General features: G+C 42.4%; 2 protein-coding genes across 5 annotated transcripts in view; one reads left to right on the top strand and one right to left on the bottom strand.

Annotated features, from left to right (window-relative positions):
- Positions 1-11,011, top strand: part of PLA2G10 (phospholipase A2 group X) — a 14,162-nt gene extending 3,151 nt beyond the window's left edge. Inside the window, exons 2-4 of the mRNA XM_025203512.1 lie at positions 2,338-2,500; positions 7,684-7,790; positions 10,823-11,011. Of these exons, the coding sequence (XP_025059297.1) occupies positions 2,338-2,500; positions 7,684-7,790; positions 10,823-10,965 (413 nt within the window). The 3' untranslated portion in view covers positions 10,966-11,011. The remainder of the gene's footprint in view (positions 1-2,337; positions 2,501-7,683; positions 7,791-10,822) is intronic.
- Positions 11,012-13,357: 2,346 nt separating this feature from the next.
- Positions 13,358-23,628, bottom strand: part of BFAR (bifunctional apoptosis regulator) — a 10,821-nt gene continuing 550 nt past the window's right edge. For 3 of the 4 annotated variants that reach the window (XM_006015522.3, XM_006015523.3, XM_014519931.2), the window contains exons 2-8: positions 22,711-23,043; positions 20,871-21,072; positions 20,404-20,573; positions 19,452-19,596; positions 18,835-19,005; positions 15,025-15,227; positions 13,358-14,518 (exon numbers count right to left, since the gene is read on the bottom strand). In XM_006015522.3, coding sequence (XP_006015584.1) covers positions 14,335-14,518; positions 15,025-15,227; positions 18,835-19,005; positions 19,452-19,596; positions 20,404-20,573; positions 20,871-21,072; positions 22,711-22,976 — 1,341 coding nt within the window. In that variant the 5' untranslated portion in view covers positions 22,977-23,043 and the 3' untranslated portion in view covers positions 13,358-14,334. Of the gene's footprint in view, positions 14,519-15,024; positions 15,228-18,834; positions 19,006-19,451; positions 19,597-20,403; positions 20,574-20,870; positions 21,073-22,710; positions 23,044-23,519; positions 23,585-23,628 lie in introns of those variants that run through there. The other variant, XM_025203402.1, reaches the window with a different exon arrangement.

The raw sequence follows: 23,628 nt of genomic DNA on the forward strand, positions 1-23,628 counted from the left end.
CATAAAATATTGTAGATCAGGGTTTGGTAACCATTCAACCTACAAGCCAGATCCAGCCAGGGAACCAGGGGGTTCTGGCAGTGTTCCAGCAGTAAGAAGGTAGGGAGTGGGGGGAGGACACGACTTTGCACATGCCTGTCCCAGAGCTGGAGAGCTGCACCAGAGCCAGACTGCTGGGAGCTGAATCCATATCGCTACCACTTCTATCTCACCCTCTCCCCATTCTAACTGTGATGGGGGTACAGCTTCTAGCAAGTGAGGAGCTGCACTGGGGCTGGAAACCCGGTTGTTCTGGCTCACAGCTTGGAAAGGTTGCTGTCCACAGCATTCACAATGCTAACATTCATGCTATTTTGAAGGGACTGTCATCTGGCCATCAGCCTTCCAAATTGTCCACCACAACTCTGTAAATGCTAAGAATGAATGTTCTGTCTCGTGTTACATTGTTTAAGATATGGCTTCATTTGCCATTACAGGAGTATTTTAGAGGACCCTTTATATCCATCTCATCACAAGCACTCCATCAATAACCATATTTTGGGGGAAACATTTCCAGCTTTTTCAAGTATGTAACTGCCTAATCCTCTCAGACCCTGGTGTCATACACAAGTGTAGGAAGTGCTGGCAAGGCAGCTAGATGCACCAAACCACACAGAATAAGTAGTAGTGCTTTCTGGATAACATACAGTTACTACTAGCAGTAGATCAAGGAGTGGGGTGGATACAGCCCCCCTTAGTGGTGCCACAGACAGTGAGCTCTGAATTCACTGCCTTATCATCAGTGTGGGTTCCTGCCCGAGCTCTGCATGAACAATGAGCTCCAGGAGATGACTACCTGATCAACATACGGTCTGGCCAGGGCCACTGCTTTCACACAGCAAATAGCTGTAATTCATGGGCGGGCATTTATTTTGGGCAGAGGGCTGCTTACTGAGTTTTGGCAAGCCATCAAGGGTTGCATGACGGGCAGCCCTAGGCAGATAAATTTTAATTTTCTAAATTTTTTAGGGGCCTGGTGGGCCACATCTGGCCCCTGGGCCGCATTTTGCCCACCCCTGCTGTAATTTCTCCCTTTCAAGGCTTCATGTGATTTCAGACTGAAACTTCCACCCTTAGGGCTGTTAAGTCCACAGACTACTTATTTTCTCACATAACATACCATAGCACACACCCTATTTTTGGAATGCCAAAAGAAGGGGGGAAACAAAAACCTTACCATGGAGCATGGGTAAGTAACAGAGGTGTGGGGTTTCTGGGGTTGGAGGCTACTCACTGGGTCCAAGACCATGTGATGCTGTCTGCTGGGTTGGACCCAGTACTTCGAATCTGGCTGCAGACCAACTCTGCTTGTCATCCCAATTTGGCGCACAGCTGGAGTGGGGCTCCCCATGGGTCCAGAAATTTGGTAGGAGGGGGAGGAATGGCAGCAATAACAGCTGTGGCTCCCAGAGCTACAGCAATTATTGCCACCAGGTCTGCCCCAACCCCAAATTTCTGTACCTGTGGGGATCTCTCTTCTTTGCATATAATGCATACCACAGTTTTCCCCAGCCGGGTTTTTGGTGGGTGGAGGAAGGTTCAGATTATATGCAAGAAAATACAGTAATTTCTAGAAGGGTTCTCCACCATATGGTGCAGGGAAACCTGGAATGCATCCCAGCACCATGTAAGTACCAACAAATTCATTGTAGTCTAGTTCGTTACATATTTAAAAACAAACCCCCAACCAGCCGACATGGAGCAGGGAAAAGCAGGTCACAGCACAGGGTCAGATGTGGCACAAAACATATGAATACCTATAATTGCATGTATATCCTTAAAGGATAAGGCCTGATTTTTCCCAAGGTGTAGATATCCATCTACCGGATTGTCAAAGGTGGGTAATTTAAGGTACCTAGACTCCTACAGATTTCACTGAAAATTAGAAAGCTCATGAAGAAAGTCTTGCATTCAAAAGCTTGCCTATCTCTGCTATGCAATTGATTCAATAAAAATAATAATTAAACAAACACACACACATATCACCCTAAGAAATCTGAACCTCACAATTTCAGCATCGTTAACTGGAGTTTAGGTGGACATGGCTCATTTATCTAACATTACACAGGAAGTCTACGGCAGAGCTGAAAGTTTAACCTGAACAAGAATTTCAGTAGAGACTTTACCTACCAAGAAATTTGTGAAAAAGATTATTTCCTTCCTTTCCATTTTTATTGCCTCCTATAAAGTAAAAAAGCCGTAAACATTGATAACCGTTTTTAAATAACTGGAACTTGAAAGAAGCAAAGAAAACATACTCTGAATGATTACACACAAGTGTCTTCTTTTTTCTTGCAGCTTATGGTTCTTTGGGAAAAATTCAGTCTAGGAATCGAAGAGGAATTTTTGAATTGGCTGGAGTTGTTAAATGCAGCACAGGACGCAGTGCTATTTCCTATATACGGTATGGATGTTATTGTGGTCTAGGAGGACGTGGCTGGCCTAGAGATGCAGTAGACTGGTAAGAGAACAAGCTTATAGGATTAAGTGCTGAGTTTATCATTAGATGGACAAAAAGAAAAGTTATCTTGAAGACAGAGTAAAAAATTAGCATGTTTTAAATATTCCCACCTCATGTTAATGAAGCTCCGTGTGCAAGGCAAAGTTTTGGAATGATACCAATCTGTTGCAGTGGATCTATATGATTTTACACGAGTCTTCCTTGGCTTTCAGTTAAAGACTTCAGTAATATGCACTAACTTTATAGGACAGACTCACAACTTCAATTCTGTCATCATTTGGTCATATCCTAGATTTGTTGAGGACATTTTAAATGTTCTACTACATTTGAGTTATCCCAGGAAACATACCAATATTCTCACAAAGGAAAACTAATTCTCTTAGTCATCATCTTCTAAACAGCCGGAAGCTGTAGACAGAGACAAAAATCAGCACAAAAACTTTCAGGCAAAAGGTGAATGTTTTCAATTATATCCAGCATCCAAATAGAGGATTCAGGAATGGAAGTTTTGCAAGCTTAAATTAACAGTTATACATGTAGTTTAGAATCTCAGTACCCAGACATCAGCCATCCCGCATTATGATTTACTGTAAGATTCCATTTGGTGTATTTAAACAATATTAAGTATCAGAGAGGCAATGTATTGCCCAGTTGAGTTAAGGAAAAATTTTGGATCCTTATAAAATATCAATTTCAGAGATTATCACTGCTATTAGAAACCTAATAGCATTTTCCCCATTTTATGTTGTACCTCAGGATGGAGCTGTTGGTAGTTTAACAGACACTCTAACCCAGGGGTGGGCAAAATATGGCCCGGGGGGCCAGATCCAGCCCACCAGGCCATTCTATCTGGCCCGCAGGGGCCCCTAAAAAATTTAGAAAAGTAATATTTATTTGCTTCTAGCTGCCTGTCAAAGATGACAGGACCCAGAGGCAGTAGAGCCTAGAGGAAACTGGTGGTAGGACCCAGCAGCAAGGCCTGCCCAGCCCTGCTCCCCCAACCAGAAACCCCTGCCTAGCAGACGCTTCTGGCCTGGGACCATGGGTCTGTTCCTGTTTCCGTGTGCTGGAGAGGAAAATGCGGCCCTCAACAGCTTGCCAAGACTCGGTAAGTGGCTCTCCACTCGAAATAATTGCCCACCCCTGCTCTAACCCAAGGAAAAACAGAAGTTTTCCAAATTGTATTTAAAGAAATTTTTCAGTAAGTTGCATTTTAAACTCTTACATAGAAATTCCACTCCTATGATTGTACACAAAGCTTTCTAATCATTTGGCTAGATATTTCAGAACTTTGAATGTGAAATATGACATTTTGTAAAATACAACTGCTACTTTAATCACTAAACTGGGAACATAGAAGAGTAAGATTTTTACTTTTGGTCATAAGCTAAGGTAATGATAGAGTACCCACTGTCTGAAAATTCTTTCTTCTGAGCATTTTTTTTTCAGATTCTATAAAGATCCCATGGTAGCAAGCCAGCTTCCTGCTTTTAAGATATGGGTAGTTATTTGCGGTATGGGTTCTGTGGCTAAATAACTCATAAAAAACAGGACAGAAGGAACCATCTTTACTCTGATCCATAATTTGGATAGGAATTAGAAATTGCATGACCTTTAAACAAAGGAAAAAATAATTCTTGTTCTTTTACTGCTAGTTCTTTACATTTGAATCTTATAATTAAAACTGTATTAGGGTGCAGATATACAATGTCCTGAAAGATGATAAAGCTGATTCTTAATCTGAAATAAGACTATCTATACAAAGTGTGCAGGAATGGTTATTGTGCTTAAAATCTAAAACCTGTATATCAACCCAAATTAAACTTTCAAATGGAGATAAGCCCTCTGTTGCTTTTATAAAAGCAATGGTAGGATGTAAACACTGAAGAATGCCTATTTTAGATTACCCAATACAAAAGGCTTATTTCTAAATAGAATCATAGAAAATCAGGGTTGGAAGAGACCTCAGGAGGTCACCTAATCCAACCCCACTGCTCAAAGCAGGATCATCCCCAACTAGATCATCCCAGCCAAAGCTTTGTCTACTTGAGTCTTAAAAACCTCCAAGCATGGCAATTCCACAAACTCTCTGGGTACCTGTTTAAGTGCTTTCCTTGTGAGAGAGTTTGTTTCTACTATCTGACCTAAACTTCCCTTGCTGCAACTTGAGACCATTGTTCCTTGGTTCTGTCATCTGCCACAGCTAAGAACAGTTTAGCTCAGAGGTGGGCAAAATACGGCCTGCGGACTGGATATGGCCTGCCAGGCCATTCTATCTGACCCATGGGGCCCCTAAAAAATTTAGAAAATTAATATTCATCTGCCCCTGGCTCCTGTCAAAGGTGACAGGAGCCAGGGGCAGTAAGACCCAGGGGATGCCCCGGCAGGCACCTGCAACAGCAGGGCCAGCCCGGCCTCGGGCCCCCTGGTAGAAGCCCCTGCTAGGCCCTGCTAGCCCCTGCTGGTCTGGGACCATGGGACTGTTCATGGCTGCGTCAGCGCAGGAAATTCAGGTAAGAAGGAGGTGGGGAGGCAGAGGAGAACTGTAGGGATCACCCCAGTTCTTGGGGCTGGGCCGGCCCCTGCTGAGCCCCACATTCCGGCCATGCAGCTGGGAGCCAGCAGGTGGGCGGGAAAGCAGCAGTGGGGACAGCAAGGAGTGGGAGTGTGGGGCCCATGCCGGTGTCCCGGGGCCAGCACCAGCGGGGCCCAGAGTGGGGCAGTAGGAGCACGGGGTGTGGGCTGGCAAGGGTCTGTGGAGCCGGGCTGGGCAGCACCAGCAGGGAGAGGGGGAGCTCACCCAGCTCCATAGAGCCCTGCTGGCTGGGATCCTGCGCTCCTGCTGCCTTGCTCTGAGCTCCGCTGATGCTGGCCCCGGGACACCTCCTGTCTGCTGCTGGCTCCCATGTGCCCACTGCCTATGTCTGCTCTCCATTACCACCACTGCCCCAGTGAGGCAGTGGAGAGGCAGGAAAGTCCCCGTGGGCTCCGAGCAGCTGCAGCACGGGGCGCCAGCCATGGGGAGGGGGGAGCGCTTTTTTTCCATGCTGAGCACCAGCTTGTTCCTCATCAACAAGCACTGGGTTGGGGCTGCGTGCTGCTGCCCTCCTGTACCATGGGGCTAGGGCAGGGGCACTGGGAGTGAGCAGCCGCATGGAAGCTAGTGGCAGCTGGGCGGGAGTGCGGGGCCCATGCCGGTGTCCCAGGGCCAGTGCCAGCGGGGCCCAGAGCAGGGAGGCAGGAGCGTGGGGTCCTGGCTGGAAGGGCTCTATGGAGCCAGGCCAGCTCCCCCCTCTCCCTGCTGGTGTAGCCCAGCCTGGCTCCACAGACCCCTGCCAGCCCACACCCCAGGCTCCTACCTCCCCACTCTGGGCCCTGCCAGCACTGGCACTGGGACATTGGTACAGACCCACACTCCTGCTCATTTCCACTCCCCCACGCTGCTTTCCCCACTTCCTGGCCTGCCCACTCTGCACTACATGGCTTCCATAACCACACACATCCACACAACCCCACAAACCCCCATATGCAATCACTTCTGTATATACACCACAAATGCCCACAAATCAGGACAAAAATATATTTTTAAATTAAATTAAAATATATTATTATGAGTGTTTGATTTTTAGTATGTAATTTGGTGTTTTCCCCCTAAGATGGTTAACTCTCTTCTCCAAAGGAGTACTTCCAGGGGCAAGGGGAGGGACTTCAAGTGGCAAAGGTCAGAGGTTAGGGACTTCTGGTCCCAAGATCGTGAACAGGGGGTGGGGCACCTGTCAAGGGGCGGGACTACCCATGTGGCCCTCAACAGCTTGTCAAAACTTGGTAAGCGGCCCTCCACCCAAAATAGATCTCTGGTCTAGCTTCATCCTCTTTGGAACCACCCTTCATGTAGTTGAAGGCTGCTATTGAATCCCTCCTTGGTCTTCTCTTGTCCAGACTAAATAAGCCCAGTTCCCTCAGCCTGTCCTCAGAAGTCATGTGCCCCAGCCCTCTAACCATTTTTGCTGCCTTCTGCAGGACTCTCTCCAACTCATTCACATCCTTTCTGTAATGGGGGCCCAAAACTGAACACAATACTCCAGATGTGGCCCTGCCAGTGCTGAATAGAGGGGAAGAATCACTTCCCTCAATCTGCTGGCGACACTCTTACCAATGCAGCCCAGGATGCCATTATCCTTCTTGGTAGCAAGAGCACACTGTTGGTTCATATTCAGTTTATTGTCTACTGTAACCCCAGGTCTTTTTCTCCAGAGTCACAGCTTAGCCAGTCATTCCCCAGCCTGTACCAGTGCATAGGTACAGACATATTTATATTTCATAAAATTTATATAAATGTGGAAACAGTAGATTCTCTAGCCCTGGGAAATAATGTGGTCTAAGAACAGTGACTTTCTAGACTATGTTTTTTGCCCACCTATCTCTACCTGTGAAACTATGGACAAGTAACCTAGGTTGCCTATAAACGTGCTGGTTTGTTCTAATTCAGGGGTGGGCAAAATGTGGCCCACAGGCCAGATGTGGCCCACCAGGCCGTTCTGTCTGGCCCGTGGGGCCCCTAAAAAATTTAGAAAATTAATATTTATCTGCTCCTGGCTGCCTGTCATGTGGCGCTTGATGGCTTGCCATCTCAGTAAGCAGCCCTCCACCTGAAGTAATTGCCCGCTCCTGGTCTAATTAGAATGCTCCAGCATGGATTCACTAAGTTCCCATGCATTTAAAAATGGCTGCTGGGGTGCTTTATCTAAACCTCATTGAATGAGGTTTAAATAAGTGTCCCATGGCCATTTTAAACCTGCAAGGGCTTAATATACATGATGGTGAGGCGATTTAATTAGAGCGGCTCTCCAGGAATACCTCCCCCCCACAGCATGTGTATAGGCACCCCTAATATTTCTGTAACTTACTTCTCTACTTTCAAAGTATATAGGAATAATCATCTATATCACAAGGGTGATGGGCAGGTTAGACTGTAGTGCTTCAAGATTTTTAAATAAAAGCTGCTATGGAACAATCAAGCATTTTTTAACTGTAGGGAGTGTAAAAGACAACTGTCAGCAATTTATAAAATCAAAGGATTTTTCGCATCAGAACATTAGGTCCTACTTTAAGTACTACAGGTAACATGACTGCATTTACCTTGTGCAACAACATTTGACAAGTCCATTTTTTGTTGCTCTCAGGTGTTGCTTTAAGCATGATTGCTGTTATAGTAAAGCAGAGCAAGCAGGCTGCCAACCTAAGACAGGGCGCTATGACTGGGAATGCAATGATAAGTCTGCTGTGTGTGGTGAGTACTTATTTCTTATTTAGATCTACTGCCATTAACAGTGAGCATTCAATGTTAAAATCACTATTTAGCCACCTGCCATCTTCATTTGCTACTTATTTATACCTGTAATTCTCTCAAAATCTGTTACTATTTATCCTGAAGTTTTTCCTTCAGAGATTCAAGTTAAGCATAGCTTTGAAGTGAGGGACCCCATATAAAGATTTTCTGCTGATCTACTACCAAAGCCCTAAAGCAAGGGCAGCTTATATCGTGGCAGCAGCAGCAGTTTTGACAGTATAATTTATGCCACTTTTTCCGAATGAAAAACTGAAGAATTTTTGCCAAAATAAATTGTATGTATATAGTTTTGCCAGAAAATCCCTCTATGACAGTTGGGGATAATTCCCTCCCCAGTGCTAATTATGAGCATATGAAGCAAATGCTAGTTTAGTATTGATGTATATCAAATGCTCTTTCGATGAAGCAATTAATCATCTCCACCCCCCCCACACACAACCACTCCCCATCCCCTCCCCGCCACTCTTTGTTACATTCTAGAGCAAGGGTGGCCAACCTATAGCATGAGTGCCACAAAGTGGCTTTGATGGCCTCTGTCTGCATGGCATGTGGCAGCTCAGAGAAAGGACAGACAGCACGCTGGCAGATAGGGCAGAAAGCAAAGCAAAATAGCAAATTGGGCAGGGAACACAGGGAAGAAAGCAGAACACAGAACAGCAGATCAGGTAGGGGAAGGGAATCAGAGTGCCACGTAGAGTGTGCTGGGCTAATTTGTGGCATGCCTGCTGAAAAGGTTGGCCCCCACTGCTCTACAGCCACACTGAGGCCACAAAGCCTGCTAAGTTTCAAGGATATAAGTGCAGGGGTTTGGGGGAAACTGCACCTCAAGCTGCGGACAAGCAAAACTCGTGACATGGGTGACCCTGTGTGTGTTAAGGTGCAGCAGGGTGAAAGCGTGAAAGCTGCGGCCCTGCTCGCCCCTGCTGCAGCCATGAAGCCTGCCAGCTGTCAAGGAGATAGGTGCAGGGGCTTCTGGGTTCTGGGGCCGTGCACCCCTAGCTGCTGACAGACAAAGCTCATGACATGGGTGCTTGTGCAACTGTGTCTGTCTTGGGACATGGGGGGAGGAGGAGACACACGATGACACACTACTGCAGGCCTGGCTGCTAAGCTACTGTGTTACCAGTTACCAATTAATCATGATTCACTCAGGGATCAGCTCTACACAGTACCTAGCTACTACATAACGAGCTTGGATTAACACCTACAAAACCATAGACTAAAGAGAGGAAAGAATCCATACAGACAATCAACTGCCCCAAGACAGACGCAATCAGTTGCACAAGCACCCATGTCACGAGTTTTGTCTGTCAGCAGCTGGGGGCGTAGGGCCCCAGAACCCCCCTGCACCTATCTCCTTGACAGCTGGCAGGCTTCGTAGCCTCAGCAGGGGCTAGCAGGCTTGCAGCTTTCACGCCACTGCGCCTTAACACAGTGTCACCCATGTCACAAGTTTTGCCTGTCAGCAGCCAGAGGTGCAGGGCCCCAGAAGCCAGACTCCCCCTGCACCTAGTTCCTTGACAGCTGGGAGGCTTCATGGCCTCAGCAGGGGCCACCAACCCTGCAATTTTCAGCCCACTGCGCCTTAACACACACATGGTCATCTATATCATGAGTTTTGCCTGTCAGCAGCTTAAGGTGCAGTTCCCCCCAAACCCCGGCACTGATCTTCTTGAAACTTGGCAGACTTTGTGGCCTCATCAGGGGTTACCCCCCCCTGCAGTTTCCACCCCCCTGTGGTGTAACACATAGACATGACATGAGTTTTCCTTCCAAGAATTAGGGGTGCAGTTCTCCCCGAACCCCTGCACCAATCTTGAAACTTTGCAGGCTTCATGCTCTCAGCAGAGGCTACCACCCCTGCAAGTTTCATCTAAATAAGAAAAAAAACAACAAAGTTATAGATATTTCATTGATTCCCCATTATACCATACGGCCGGATCTCCGAGGTGGCTCCGAAGCTCCAGAGCTGCTTCAGCCGGATCGAAGCGGGAACCCGGTCTGGAGCTCCAGATCAGATCCCTGACATCCAAAGCATCCAGATCTGAAGCCGGATCGAATAGCTGTTTACTTGCACAGACCTAGTGCGCAGTGTTTTACAGAACTTGGAGCTGGAAGCCAGTAGGATTCATAGGTTAAAATATACATATAAAGAAGAACAGTTGTTTAACAAAAATGCTCCTTATACAAATTCTTCAAATGCACGGAGTATTAGAGCTTCTGATCCTAGGCCTTAACATACCTCCAAGAGGAAGAATGGAACCAATTTATACTGTTCAAATTTCCTTCTCTGAAGAGTCACAGTTTTCCCTCAGCTAAAAAAGTTGATGGAGAGCCAGAAAAAATATGAAATATGGGAAATAAAACTTTGTTATTCAGATGTGACTAATAGGGCAAAGTAATAAGTTTAGAAATGAAAGAAACACTAGTCTAATACCACATAGGATAAAAAGATTTTCTCAATATATTTAGACAAAGTATTTGGGCAGGAAGAGAAATAAAATCTTTTTTTTTTTCAGTTTTACATCACTTCATCATCATGTCTTATTAATGTCATTACTGTTGTACGCAGCCATCATGCACACTTCTCTATACAATCAGAATCATTTAATATTTGTTAAAGCTATTCCCCCTCTGTCCTCATCTGTTTAAAGTTACTACTAAAAGGTTCTTGGTGCCTCTGCATTGATGATATTTTGTGCTAAACTATCTTATGTCATTGTCATCATTCCTTCCAAAATAACTTATCTGTCAGGTTATTCTTATCAGCTGGTGTTCAGGACAGCCTATCAGATTGGGGAGAACATTGATTTAGATTAAGTATAGTAAATATTTCACTTTAACTCTTAAAGATGAGAAGAGGAAAGAAATCATTTCCTTGTTAAAAACTGATACAACTCAGAACAATTTTCTGAACATTTGATGCCCTGCAATTATTTCACCTCATTAAAATTGTTTTCATTCTCTTCCAGACTCAGAGGACGAATGTCAAGAAATGATGTGCGAATGTGACAGTGAGGCTGCTAAGTGTTTTGCTAAAGCCCCTTATAATTCAAAATATATTTTCTGGCCAGACTTCAAATGTGGTGAGAGACAACCTAAATGTAAAGATTAGTGTACTGTTACCATACTAATATTGAATACAACTGTATATGTTTTTGAACAACAAACTTTCCTTTGGCTAGTGGTGGTCATTCTTTTTCTCAATGATACTAATGCCTGTATCTACTTATTATAAAGCATAGGTTAAAAACAAGTCTAGTGGTTCAAGTTATAATAGCAGAGTAGCAACTTTTGACAACTGACTATTGAATATAATTTTACCAGATGTTTCTAATACACTAAAATTATACCACCTCAAGAAGCAGCAGAAGGTTAACCTGATGGTTCCTCTGCTTCAAGTGCCAGTTTTATTACTTTGTTCACCACAAGCAGTTTTGTCAGCTATATTGCTTTATCATGCTCACATTCCCAAGATAAGACATAGGGATCTAGTAAAGGGAAGGGCAGTTATTTCGGCGGAGGGTCACTTACTGAGTTTTGGCAAGCTGTTAAAGGCTGCATTTCCCTTTGACACAGGGAAGCAGGAACAGCCCCATGGCCCCAGACCAGAAGCCTCGGCTAGGCAGGGGTTTTTGCTTGGGGGGGCAGGACTGGGCAGGCCTTGCTGCTGGGTGGAAAGAGGACCCAGGAAGCTATAGGCCCGTTAGTCTTACCTTGGTCCTGGGGAAGCTCTTTGAGAAAATGATTCAGGAGCACATCTGCGAGGGGCCAGTAGGGGAGTTTATGCTTAAGGGCAATCAACATGGGTTCATTAGAGGCAGGTCCTGTCAGGCCAACCTGGTGGCCTTCTATGAACAGGTCACAAAAGCCTTGGACACAGGTGTCACAGTGGACATAATCTTCCTGGACTTTAGGAAGGCCTTCAACACTCTCTCTCACCCCATCCTCATTAAAAAATTAGGTGTCTGTGGTGTCGACGCCTACAGAGTCAGATGGGTCGCCAATTGGCTGGAGGGCCGCACCCAGAGTGGTGGTGGACCGGTCATTTTCAACCTGGAAGGATGTGGGTAGTGGGGTTCCCCAGGGCTCGGTCCTCGGGCCTGTACTGTTCAATATCTTCATTGGTGAAAAGCTCCTTGTTCAAGTTCGCAGATGACACCGAGATGTGGGGAGAAGTGAGCATGCTAGAGGAGAGGGACAGGCTACAACTAGATCTTGACAGGTTACAGAGGTGGGCAGATGAGAATAGGATGGGTTTCAATACAGACAAGTGCAAGGTGTTGCACCTGGGGAGGAAGAACCAGCAGCATACCTACAGGCTGGGGGACCCCTTTTCATCAGCACAGAGGCGGGCTTGGAGTCACTATTGATTCCAAGATGAACATGGGCCGCCAATGTGGGGACGTGGTCAGGAAGGCTAACCACACTGTCATGCATCCATAGATGCATCACGAGCAGGTCCAAGGAAGTGATCCTCCCCCTCTGTGCAACATTGGTCAGGCTGCAGTTAGAGTACTTCGTCCAGTTCTGGGTGCTGCACTTCATGAGGGATGTGGACAGCATAGAGAGGGTCCAGAGGAGGGCCATTCGCACGATCGGGGGCAGCAGGGCAGGCCCTGCAAGGAGAGGCTACAGGACCTGAACCTGTTCCACATGCAGCCCCTTCTCTGGGTCTCAGACCCCTGGTCCTCCATGCAGCCCCTTCTCTGGGCTCTTGGAGTCCGACCTATCCCCATTGGGCCTTTAGGACTCTAATCCGGGTCTCAGCCTTGCCCTAGGTTTCTGCATCCCCCACTGGGCTGCACTCTCTCAACTGTGGGTTCCTGTGTTACTGGTTCTCTAAGTCACCCCTGAGCCTGCCAGAGCAGTGGTCAAGGATAACGTCTGTCCCCCCCACCCCAATCCCTTAAATAAAAAAACGCCAAAGCATCTCCACTCTCTGGCAGAGACCCCAAACTCACTCTGGGTTTAGCCTAAAACAAAGTCCACTAGCCTGTAAAACTCAGTCTTCCTCTGCCCAGGTGACTTGCCTGTTCCCACTTGCACTGGCAGGGTTATTTACCAAAGTTCAAGTCCCTTTGGGAGCCCTGCTGCTCTGCTGCCAGAAGCTCCTCACTTCCAATACCTGCCCTGGTTAGGCAGTCTCTTCCTGGCAGTTGTGGCTTATATAGCTCAGGCATGAGCCCTTTTCCTATCAGGTGAGTCTCTAATTAGCTCCCTATGTCACCTGCAAGTGGCCCCTCAGGCTGCTTGCTCTCTTAAAGCACAGGTTTTCAACCTTTTTTAGTAAGTGTACCCCTGGGGGAGTATAGCAAGTAGCAGAGCAGCGGCAGCACGGTGCCTATGAGGCCCTGCAAGGCAGCCGCGTGGGATAGCAGCCTTCCAAAATACCCCCAGAGGTATGTGTACTCACACTGACAACCCCTGCCTTAAAGGAGCAGGCACACCCCAGTGCCCTGCAACATAGGGTTTGGGCAAAAGGAAAGAGGACTAAGCTTTAGAAAACATCTTTATTTTTTATCTAATTTTTAAAAAGTGTTCATATGATACAAATGGAAAAAAGTCACCAAGATGCAATTCATAGCATTTTAAAATGAAAGTTACTTTTGTTTCACTCAAACATCAAATGATAAATCTCTTGTTTATACAAAAATCACTTTTAATTCAGTATTTACAGAAAATACATCAGCAGATCACACTAGGAAGAGTTTACAGTGTTAGGTCACTTTACCAAATTAATATTCAAATGGTAGTACCTGAATTTAGTTTATTTGATAGTGCTTTCTCTCCAAAGTTGTTTCAGAAATTAAGTCAGCTCTTGATGAAATTTAGCATGCCTGAATACTATAGCTTAATTAAAAGATTTGGAATGCAAAGAAAACCCTTTCTGTTGTCTATGGCTGAAACAGAAGAAATAACTGAATAAACACTATGACAGATTTGTGCATTTGACTATAGCATCTTAGTATGTGAAACCGAGTCTAAGCCTGATATACTTCAATATTGGACCCATTAATGAAATCAGTAGCTCACTCTGTCATACGTAAGCTTCAGCTCACTGTTCCCTCTACCTCCAAGGGAACGTTAAGTTATAAATAGTACAGCTCACTAACTTAGAGAGTAGAGGGTAAAGGTCCTATCGAAGAACATGACAAATAGATTTCTCAGATACTGGAGTAGAAAACAATTGAGTCCCCTAACCAAAAACATGTCTTTAGCTATTTTAAACCAGCCCATAGAAGAATAATGTCCTTCTCAATTATGGCAAAGCGACATAAGACAAAGTCTACCTTTATAGTTATGGTACCCCCTGCATGAAAGTGACTTACCTTAAGGCAATTTTTTTAATTAACAAAAATCAGCACTTTCCGCATTGCATTAAGGAAAAGAAGCAATATTTTTCTTTCAAAAGTCAGACTTCAGACATCAAAATGGCTCAGATATTGACTTCTGAAGAAAGTTTTAACATTGATCATTGCACTTATGTTTCCAGACGTCTTATTTCTTTTACCACAAGATCAATATTTATAATTGGATTAAAGTACAAAGCCCAGTAAAACAAACAGTTGCAGACAAACTGTGGAATAAAGGGCCAAAAGATGGCAACAAAAAGTCCCTGGGTAGACACTTTCCAGAAGTGGCTCCACATTCTATGAGGAATAGTCCTGAGAAAGAGACCAAGAGAAGCATCTTAGAGTGGAAGTCGTTGACTTCTAGAGGACTTTTTCTTCTGTTTTTAATAGCTATCAGTGCAACATATAGCATATTGTCACTGTTTATTTAATTAAATGTGATAAGTCACCTAGCACTCTTACAAACTGTCCAGCAATTTAAATCAGATTCCCAGAAAGTGCAGCTCCTGACCTGGAACACTTTGAGCATTAAACAGCTAAAAAACTTAACAGGAATTAGCTAACTCTGTGGTACTCAGAATTAGGTATTTTACTGATTAGAATTTAATTTTAAGTGCTTTTAGGAAAAATACTGGTTACATTACTAACTACCTTTAGTATGTAGTTAGTACTACTGCAGGTACTAAAGTATAGGCAGATTCAGATTTTATACTTGGAAACTTTAGTGGAGTTATTTCAACATATTTATTTTCAGTAAGCAACTGTCAAGTTACTTATCCCAGGCACATACTTATTCCAGTCACACACTTGAGACTTACTTCAGTTTCCTTCTTGACCAGAGCTTCCAAAATGAAAATAATTCCAGAACAGAGAGCAGCATGGCATTGACTATTATAAATCTCGATGTCCAGTAGTGCACCTCAAGCCAATCCCAGGCAAATTCAGCTATTAATTGGTATGGCAAAAGTAAGTACTTAACAATGAATTCTCTCCACTGTTTCCAAGTAGGATCTGTACGGTCCTAAATTAAAAAGAAAGCTACAAATTAGTTTCATACCAAGCAGTTAAAATACTGGTTTAGTCCACTTTTCGTTGCTTTATAACTACAAATTGTTTTTGGTTTTTTTAGAAAGCACTTCTCTCCATTAATTATTTGTTAAGTGATGAGGTTACTGTTATTTTCTCACATATGACATATCCCCCAAATAAAACATACCTTGTTTTTGGATGGTAAAGTGTAGGGCATTTTTTACAGTCATAGCTCGCTGTATGACATAGGACGAAGTATCCCAAGGAACATACAGTGTCCAGGAAGTATGGCACCAGGAAAATCTTGATGTGAGCTGCCTCACCCAGACAGTCTCCTGGAAGGCCATACTTCCTGGACACTATGCTCCCAGGAGGACTTACCCTACTGCACACAAGGTCAAGTCCCAGATCCATCCAAGGCCAGTAACAAGACTGTTAGTTCTTTAAGTAGTTCTTTATGTAAGTTGTGTAAATAAAGCGTTGTTTCCACATTACAAGCCTCATGAAAATACTACTGGCAGCTCATCTGCTGCTTTGGGCACAAGCTACACTGCTCAGCCGATAGGTATGGTTATGTGAGAGGGCTAACACCAGGCTCCACCATCTTGGCAGCTGCAAAGTATGCACAGTGTTTCCAGGCTTCTTTCCAAGCAAACTCCCTGCTTAAAAAACACACCCTGCTTTTGAGTGGCTGATTTTGGAGGAAAGCATTTGTCCTGTATGTGAGAAAAATACTGCATTGCTAGAAAAAATTACTACTACTGACATCTACCTCATTTCTTTTTTAACCATTTTTAGGCTGAAGTTGTGTGTTGGGGGTTGGGGAGAGGGAGGGAAGTGGATTACCAACAAAGATTGAGCCCATAAATTCTTTGGACCAGGGACCTGAAGTTTGACCACAGGTTTGCTCATGGGTCAGCACCTTTAGAAATAGCATCCTGCAAAGGTGGTATTCAGTCCCCCCCATTAACATCAAAATGTAGATGTTTAAGCCTCTGGATTTAAAAAAAAATCCAAACTACCACTGGCATGTTTTAGTACAGGCTTGCTATATAGTTCAGGAGCAAGTTCACCAAACATTCCTTCTGAACTGAACCATGCACCAAGCTAAGGTAGTACGGCAGTGGTTCTCAACTGGGGTGCTGCAGCATGTTGCTCTGGGCTGCTGCAGCCAGGTGGAACTTCCCTGTGCACCTCAGTGTGCAGCCAGATAAAGCTAAAGCAGTCAGGTACACCTACTCTTGCTGCTGGCTCTCCCAGTCTGATCCCACCATGCTCCTACTGGTAAGAGGTGCATAGGGCAGTTCTACCTGGTTGCAGTAACATCAGCACTCCAGTTGAGAAACACTGAGGTAAGTTAGCGCAGCATAAAAGTGGTTCTCAATTGGGAATGTTGCTAAATTTTAAAAAAGTTTAGAGGGATATCATGAATCTACAAAAGGTCGAGAACTTCTACTGTGGGGGGTTGTGTAAGATAGTGGGCTAAGCAGACCAATGGCATAACCCAGTCAATGACAGTTCTTCTGCACAAAGTTGGAGAACAAGGGCAGGGTGACAGGAATAGGCAGGGTAGTAACTAGACCTGTACCTTCAACACGGCTGCACAAAGTATCATATGACTGACATGAACTAGCAGAAGACTGTTCTCAGAATTGGGACATAGGAATTATTTTCATATGTAACCACCCTTTTTTTTCCCCCCAGGCCCCAATCTTAGGGTAGCTTGCCTGAGCAGCTCAAAAATTCTAGTCAATTTGGAGATCTTTTTCTGCTTCAAGAAATGAAAAGGGACAATGAAAATATAACCTTAACTGGGAGTGGCTCTGGCTATTCCAAAGGCCTACTGTTGTTTAGAGAAAAAACTGTCCTTTTTCTATGACATATACCTTGGTATTGGGCAGATATCCCACCAGAATTATTTGATAAAGATTTACGATTTTAAGTAAAGGTTCTGTTCTCCACTTTAAATACAATAAAAAGTAAAGATTGAATCTTGTTTTAGGACTGTTTAAGTTAAATAAACAAAAAAAGAATAAAAACACACTAGTGCATTTCTGACTGCTAATATTTTAGGAGTTTTTGCTAGATATGACACTATTTCCATATATACTGCACCTATTTAGAGTCTTCATTTACATTTTTGAGAAAGTGGTGAATGATGAAACTCCTATTTATGAGGCAAATATTTTCTTGTGATGCGTCCAGCAACATTTGGAGAAGTGGAAGTGCATAAGAAGTTTACAAATTAGTTAACACAGAATTAGTTTAAAATATACTTGATGCTAAAGAAAATTATTATTCAATAAACATTTTGCTTTTTAAAACCTATGGATTATTAGACAAAGGAAGCATTTATGAATTGTACCAATTATTGCTTGTCAGCATCTTTCAAGATTTTAGAATTTGTAGCTCTCAAACATCTTGGTTTTTATTCTTTGAGAGAAAAAAAAAAAAAAAAAAAAATCAGGAAAATTTGTAAGAGAAAACAACTTCAACTAAAATAAAGATATCACTCTGCCCCAGATGAAAAAGCTACTACTGTCCAAGTCTGGTCTGGCACTTCAAACACTGGCTCAGTAGCTTCCCTTCTTAAAAACTTTTGTTAAGTATTAGTTAAAATATTTTAACTACATTATATTAGTGCCATGATTTCAAATAATCTACAATTTTAAAATATATTTTTCTTCTAAATTAGAGTTAGTCATGCTTTCCTTTCCCCTTAGATAATTTTTTGGGGGGTGAAGCTATAAAGGAAATCTTTTTCTCACTTTCAGTTATACTTGACAAAGCAAGATATTTTTCTAAGCTTAAATAAAACAACCAGGAGCTTTTTAATAGGAAAACTAAAGGCATGTGTGTAAGAGTATAATCAACATGTGTGACATTTAAACGTGTACATCTATCACCATAGTGCCCTTATTGCAGGGAGTTCACTAATCCTGATTAAGATTGATATTTTTAAATGAGGATAATCACAAGTTTTAGAATTCCTTCTAAAGAATCTACAACCAAATGTTTAAAAAGCAGTGAAATCTACATAATCACACAATGGATAATAAAGAAAAACTCTCATTCAGTGCAAATTGGGATTACACTTTTGAAAAAACATCTTGAGGGATAAGAAGTATAGACAATTTCAAATCAGGAGGACTTAAGTTGGCAAAGTTGTAACCAATTAAACAGAAAGTCACTTATTGGAAGTGTTGGCCAATCTTGGCATGTGGGGAAAAAAAACCCTTAACTATATATACACAATGTTGGGTCCTGAACTAGCTGTTACAACTCAAGAAAAGATACATTGGAGTCACCTGTAGGTATTTCTACAAGTAGCATGGGCTCAATGTGCAACAGTGACCAAAAAAACCAATAAAGTGCTGAGCATCGTTAAGAGGAGATTTGAAAACAAAACAGAGAATGCCATCATACAAATCCATGGTGTACCCACATCTTGAATACTGTGTACAGTTCTGGTCTCCACATCTCAAGAAAAAAAAAAGAATATAAGAAAATAAAGAGGAATGCTATGAATCTTTGAACTGTTAATCTAACCTACAATGTAAACTACAGATAAACAATAGTTAAATACTTTGAACACCTACTAATAGTTTTGTGATGATATCTTCATGTTCATCTTCTTGCACAGGACATATTGTATGGATGAAAGGTAGAAATGTTTCAGTGTAATCAAACAAGTATAGATACAACAGACTAAGTCTTGGAGAGCTCTTCAGTGCATACAGCAAAAACAATGATTTTCCTGGATTTACTGCCTGAAATATAAACAAAAGATTAGTAATGAATGAAACAAACCTATGGTGGGGACACAAGGACAGGAGGCTTAGACTTTTCCAGTGAGCGTTTTTATTTTTTAAATAAAGACTTCACACAATTATAATTGAGATCATCATTTACAACACTGACCTATACACAAAATGTTACACTAAGCAGTTTTTACCCAAATTATATCCCACCCTGCTTTGAAATCTTCCGAGTTTTGTATTTTCTAGACTTTAGTTATGCATCATAGAACAGTACTCTTTACTACTGAATACTACTTCACACCACAGAGCAGAATATTTCATATATTCCTTTCATGTACACTGGCCCTCGTGTGCACATTTAGAACTTCTTTAAAATTATGCATGCATTTACTTTTCTTAAAGATTTGTTAAAATATCTACTCCAGACAATAAGGCTTCTGTTTTACAAAATCTACCTTGTATTCCCATAGGTTCTGTGGTGGTTTAACTCCTAATGTTTTGACATGTTCCAGTTCCATTAGAATAGCTTTTCTATGGCTATTGTTCTGGATATTATAAGGAGCCTTTGTGAGCTCCTCGTCTGTTAGTGTAAGGAGTAGTCTACAAAAAAAAAATGTGAAAAGGTAAATATTGACAGATCACTTCTACTTTAAACAATTAATAACCTGATATCTAGTCTCTGCATATAATTACAAAAGATGATAGCATTAATACCAAAATGCTTTTACCCACACCACTCATGCAAATCTTACACACTTTACATTGTCTTGTATTCACTGAGAAGCTTGACATTAAGATTTTGCTTTACTTTATCCCTGTATCTGATGAACAATTTTAAAATCACAAAAAGGAACAAAACCTGCCTTTTGATACCTAGAGGTGGCCAATATAAATACATGATTGTCAGTTAAATGGTTTAACTGTGACTGTTTAATGCAAGATGCAAACAAGTCTTAGAGCAGGAACCAGAGGAGACTCAGAGAGATGGGTTCCTTCCATAAGTCTCTGGCTTTGGAGGCTCCTGGATGCTCACTCTACTCTCCAGTCCATTCCACTCCCTGCCACAGCTGGAACAATGTAGGCTGCTGGATGCCCCAAGCAACCCCTTTTTGCACACAGCACTTAACAGCACTGCCACTGCCTGCCATCACAATGAATCTGAAGTGCTTTGGTTGGGGAATGCAGGGGACAGCCATGCTTTTGCATGGCACTGAAGCACTCCGAATTTGAAGAAAAATTTGGAGCACTCCAAAATGCACACATCTGTAAATATCTGAAGTAAAAAAAAAGATTTTGCCTCCTTGTAACCCAGTGTTGTAGGCCACAATGCAGACCTAGAAGTGTGGAAATTAAATTGCTGAACCGACTGCTGTGGTTATGGCTAAGAGCTAAGACTGTATTTCTCACCTTCCATTCACCCTCTCCAATACAAATCTCTCCTTGTAATGGGAAGCCCATGGACCCAGCTGTTCCAGCCAAAGAATCACCTCCCCAGTAGTCCATTTAGCAACAGGCTTGTGGACAAGAAGATCATCTTCAAATTCTCTGCTGCTCCAGTGATAAACTAATAAAACCACCTGCAAAATGGCCAAGAAATCTTTTAAAAGTATAATGTATACATTAGCTACAAAATAAGAGTTCTGCCTTAAGTTTCCTCTTCAATGAAAAGCAACAAAACACCACCTATTGCAAGTTCACCCAAGGTTTATCACCTCTGCTTGCTGACCAAGAACAGCCAGTACCAATGCCCACTTGTCCCCAAAAAGTTGTGTAGGAGTTCCAGCAAACAAATGCTGAACCAAAATCATAATTTATACCCTTTAAACTGAGACTATTGTTTTCCCATATTTGGAAATAGAATATGAGATACTTACTGCCACACAGGTTAAAGCTGTCAGAACTCCTGAGAAAAAGCCCCCTCCTCGAGGATTAGTTCTTCCTGCATTTGCTGCTGTAGGAATCTGATCATTCCCATATTTCTGAAAGGCTGTTAGACTGCGAGCTATCTCACTATTTTGCTGAATGTCTTCTTTTCTCTGTTTAGTGACATCAGGAAACAGCTTTTCAATAGCATCCCTAGAAAAAAAATGAGTACTTATCAGCCACTTTGTGATAAGTTGACTGAACTCTTTTCTAGAACCATGTTTTCCTCACTTCTTCAAGAGGGTAAATTTGGAAGGAAAAAAGCTTTGGAAATAAGCAATGATTAAACACTAATACAAGCATTTCACAAATAATGGTTAAAGTCAAGCTAGCGCTGATATACAGGAATACAAAGCAAAAAACTTTAAACAAATTTTTAAAGAAATGCACACTACTACATTTAGACAGTTGGGATATACTTTTTTAGAGGACTCCTAACAGGTTTTGAGCAGTTATAGACCAATCTCAGCAGCAAAACTTCTATCAAAAAAATAAATGTAATACATCTCAGACAATTTTAATTTTGAAAACGAAGTACCAAAACATAAATACAATTCAAGACACTGACATAAACATGAATATTTAGCTCTGTTCTATTTCAAGACAAAAATTTCTCCCCAAGAATCTTAAGAACCTGCTGGGCACACCTACATGTTCATTAATGTGCTGTAATTACGACACATTAAGTTTAGTACCTGTAACAACAGATACTAACTTAATGTGATGTAATCGGTGCTACTGCAGATGGCCTTTTTGTGATGTTAATGTGCAGTAGGCTAAATCTACTGCACGTTAGCACGGGTTTTTCCCACTATGCTAATGCACAGTAGAATTAGTCTATCATCACGGTTGAAGCACCTCGTATAGGCCCACCCACTTTTAATACTGATTGTTCCAAAACCAGATTATTTCTGAAAAGATCAATCACCATATTTGCTCACACACCAAATGTCCCCCTCTCTTCCCCAAATCAGCCCTCCAAAATAGATGCATATCTTAAGCAGGGAATTTGATTTTTCTTAGCTGGAATATAAGCATAGAGGGATAGAAGCAAGCACTGTGCTAAAATGCTGCCAAGATGGCTGAAATAGAAAAGGCAAAGGGTCTTACAGCCACACTAAGGCTGAGCACTGTAGGTTGTACCTGAATCTGGAACTGAGATGCCTCAGGGCTTTATGAAGTTTATAGCATTTTGATGAAGCTTGTGGTGTTGAGACCTTACTTGATTATTTACAGGAACTTCTATAAAGAACTGTTTACAGTAAAGTTGTAACCGTTTTGCTACTGTCCTTACAAGGATCTGGGGCCTAGTCCTCGAAGTTCCTGGTGCTTCGCCCAGGCTATCTCCTGGGATGCACATTTCATAGATATTCTGTGTTTCTCAAAGGACTCACTCTACACCACACAGTTAGCCATGCCTCATGAACATATCTTTTCCCCCCCTATATTCTACCTTCCAAAAAACAAGCTGTGTGTCTTATCTGGGGGCATGTTGTATGCAAGAGAATACAGTAGGTATGTTTTAAAAAGGTAACTATTACTTTAAGGTTAGCCCCCCCTCAAAGAAATTAAACAATCTAAAAAGGGAAGAAAGTTCAGAGCTCCACTCGGAAATGAATATGTGAACAGTTCAGAACAATTACCAAGTATGAGGGACTGAAAGTTTTAAGACGACTATAAGAAAACTCAGACAGAGAAGTTTTGAAAAGCTGCAGCAAGTAACTCAACAAAAAGGATATATGCACATCTCTTTACTTTAGGAAATCCAGAAAAAAAATATATTAAAATCACCTGAGGAGGATGTTGACCTTGGGGAATCCTTCCCATTTTTCTCTGCATTCTGGACATTCATTCTTTTTAGAAGACAACCACCAGAAGGCTAAGCAGTGTCTACAGAAACTATGTCCACAGTTCAAGGTAGTGGGATTCACCAGAATATCATAACAGCAGTGGCAGGAAAACTCACTAACTGAAATCTGGCGGTTGATCTTGGGAGCAGCATTTGATCCAACTTTTTCTTTCTCAGTTTCAGTTTCTAAAGTCACATCTTCCTCCATTTCCCCTTTTTTTAGGTGATTGGAAAGCTGTCTCCAAGTGCTTAAATCATGTAAAGTGTTAGTAATTCTGCAAAACAATGCAAGAAGCCATTATTTTACTACCTAGCAACACCAAACAATAGTCTCAGAAATATTAGATGCAATAAAGCAAGAATACAAAACAGGCACTTTCTAACTCTCCCCTCCAGTTAATCATTTATCTAATGGATAAGTATAGCATTAGTAGCAGCACCTGCCTGCAAAAATACAACTCCTAAAGACAACTCAAATGCAAGTTTTAAATGTAAACAGCTAGAACGATAGCTCCCCGTTATAACTTTTCCTTTGTTAATTTGATGTGAAATAATTTTTAAATGTCTCACTAAGCATGTGCTGAGACCACATACATTTATCAACATTTAATGAATAGTTAAAACACCAACTCACTAAGCCAAAAATCAATACAAGTTTAATTTTAACCAAAGATACTGCCAGTTGGCATAATCTAGACCTAAATTACTCTAGCCATTTTCATCTTGCATGTTCCCAGGCAAGGCCCCAAACTTGCTCTGCAGAAGCAGACTCCTTGAATTCAGTGGGGTCCTGTGTGGCAGCTGGCTTGCACCCATGAATGAAGAACGGGAACCTGAACTGGCTCCCCCCGCAGAAATTA

This window comes from Alligator sinensis, unplaced genomic scaffold (assembly GCF_000455745.1).
Source record: "Alligator sinensis unplaced genomic scaffold, ASM45574v1 scaffold73_1, whole genome shotgun sequence".
Classification (NCBI taxonomy): domain Eukaryota; kingdom Metazoa; phylum Chordata; order Crocodylia; family Alligatoridae; genus Alligator; species Alligator sinensis.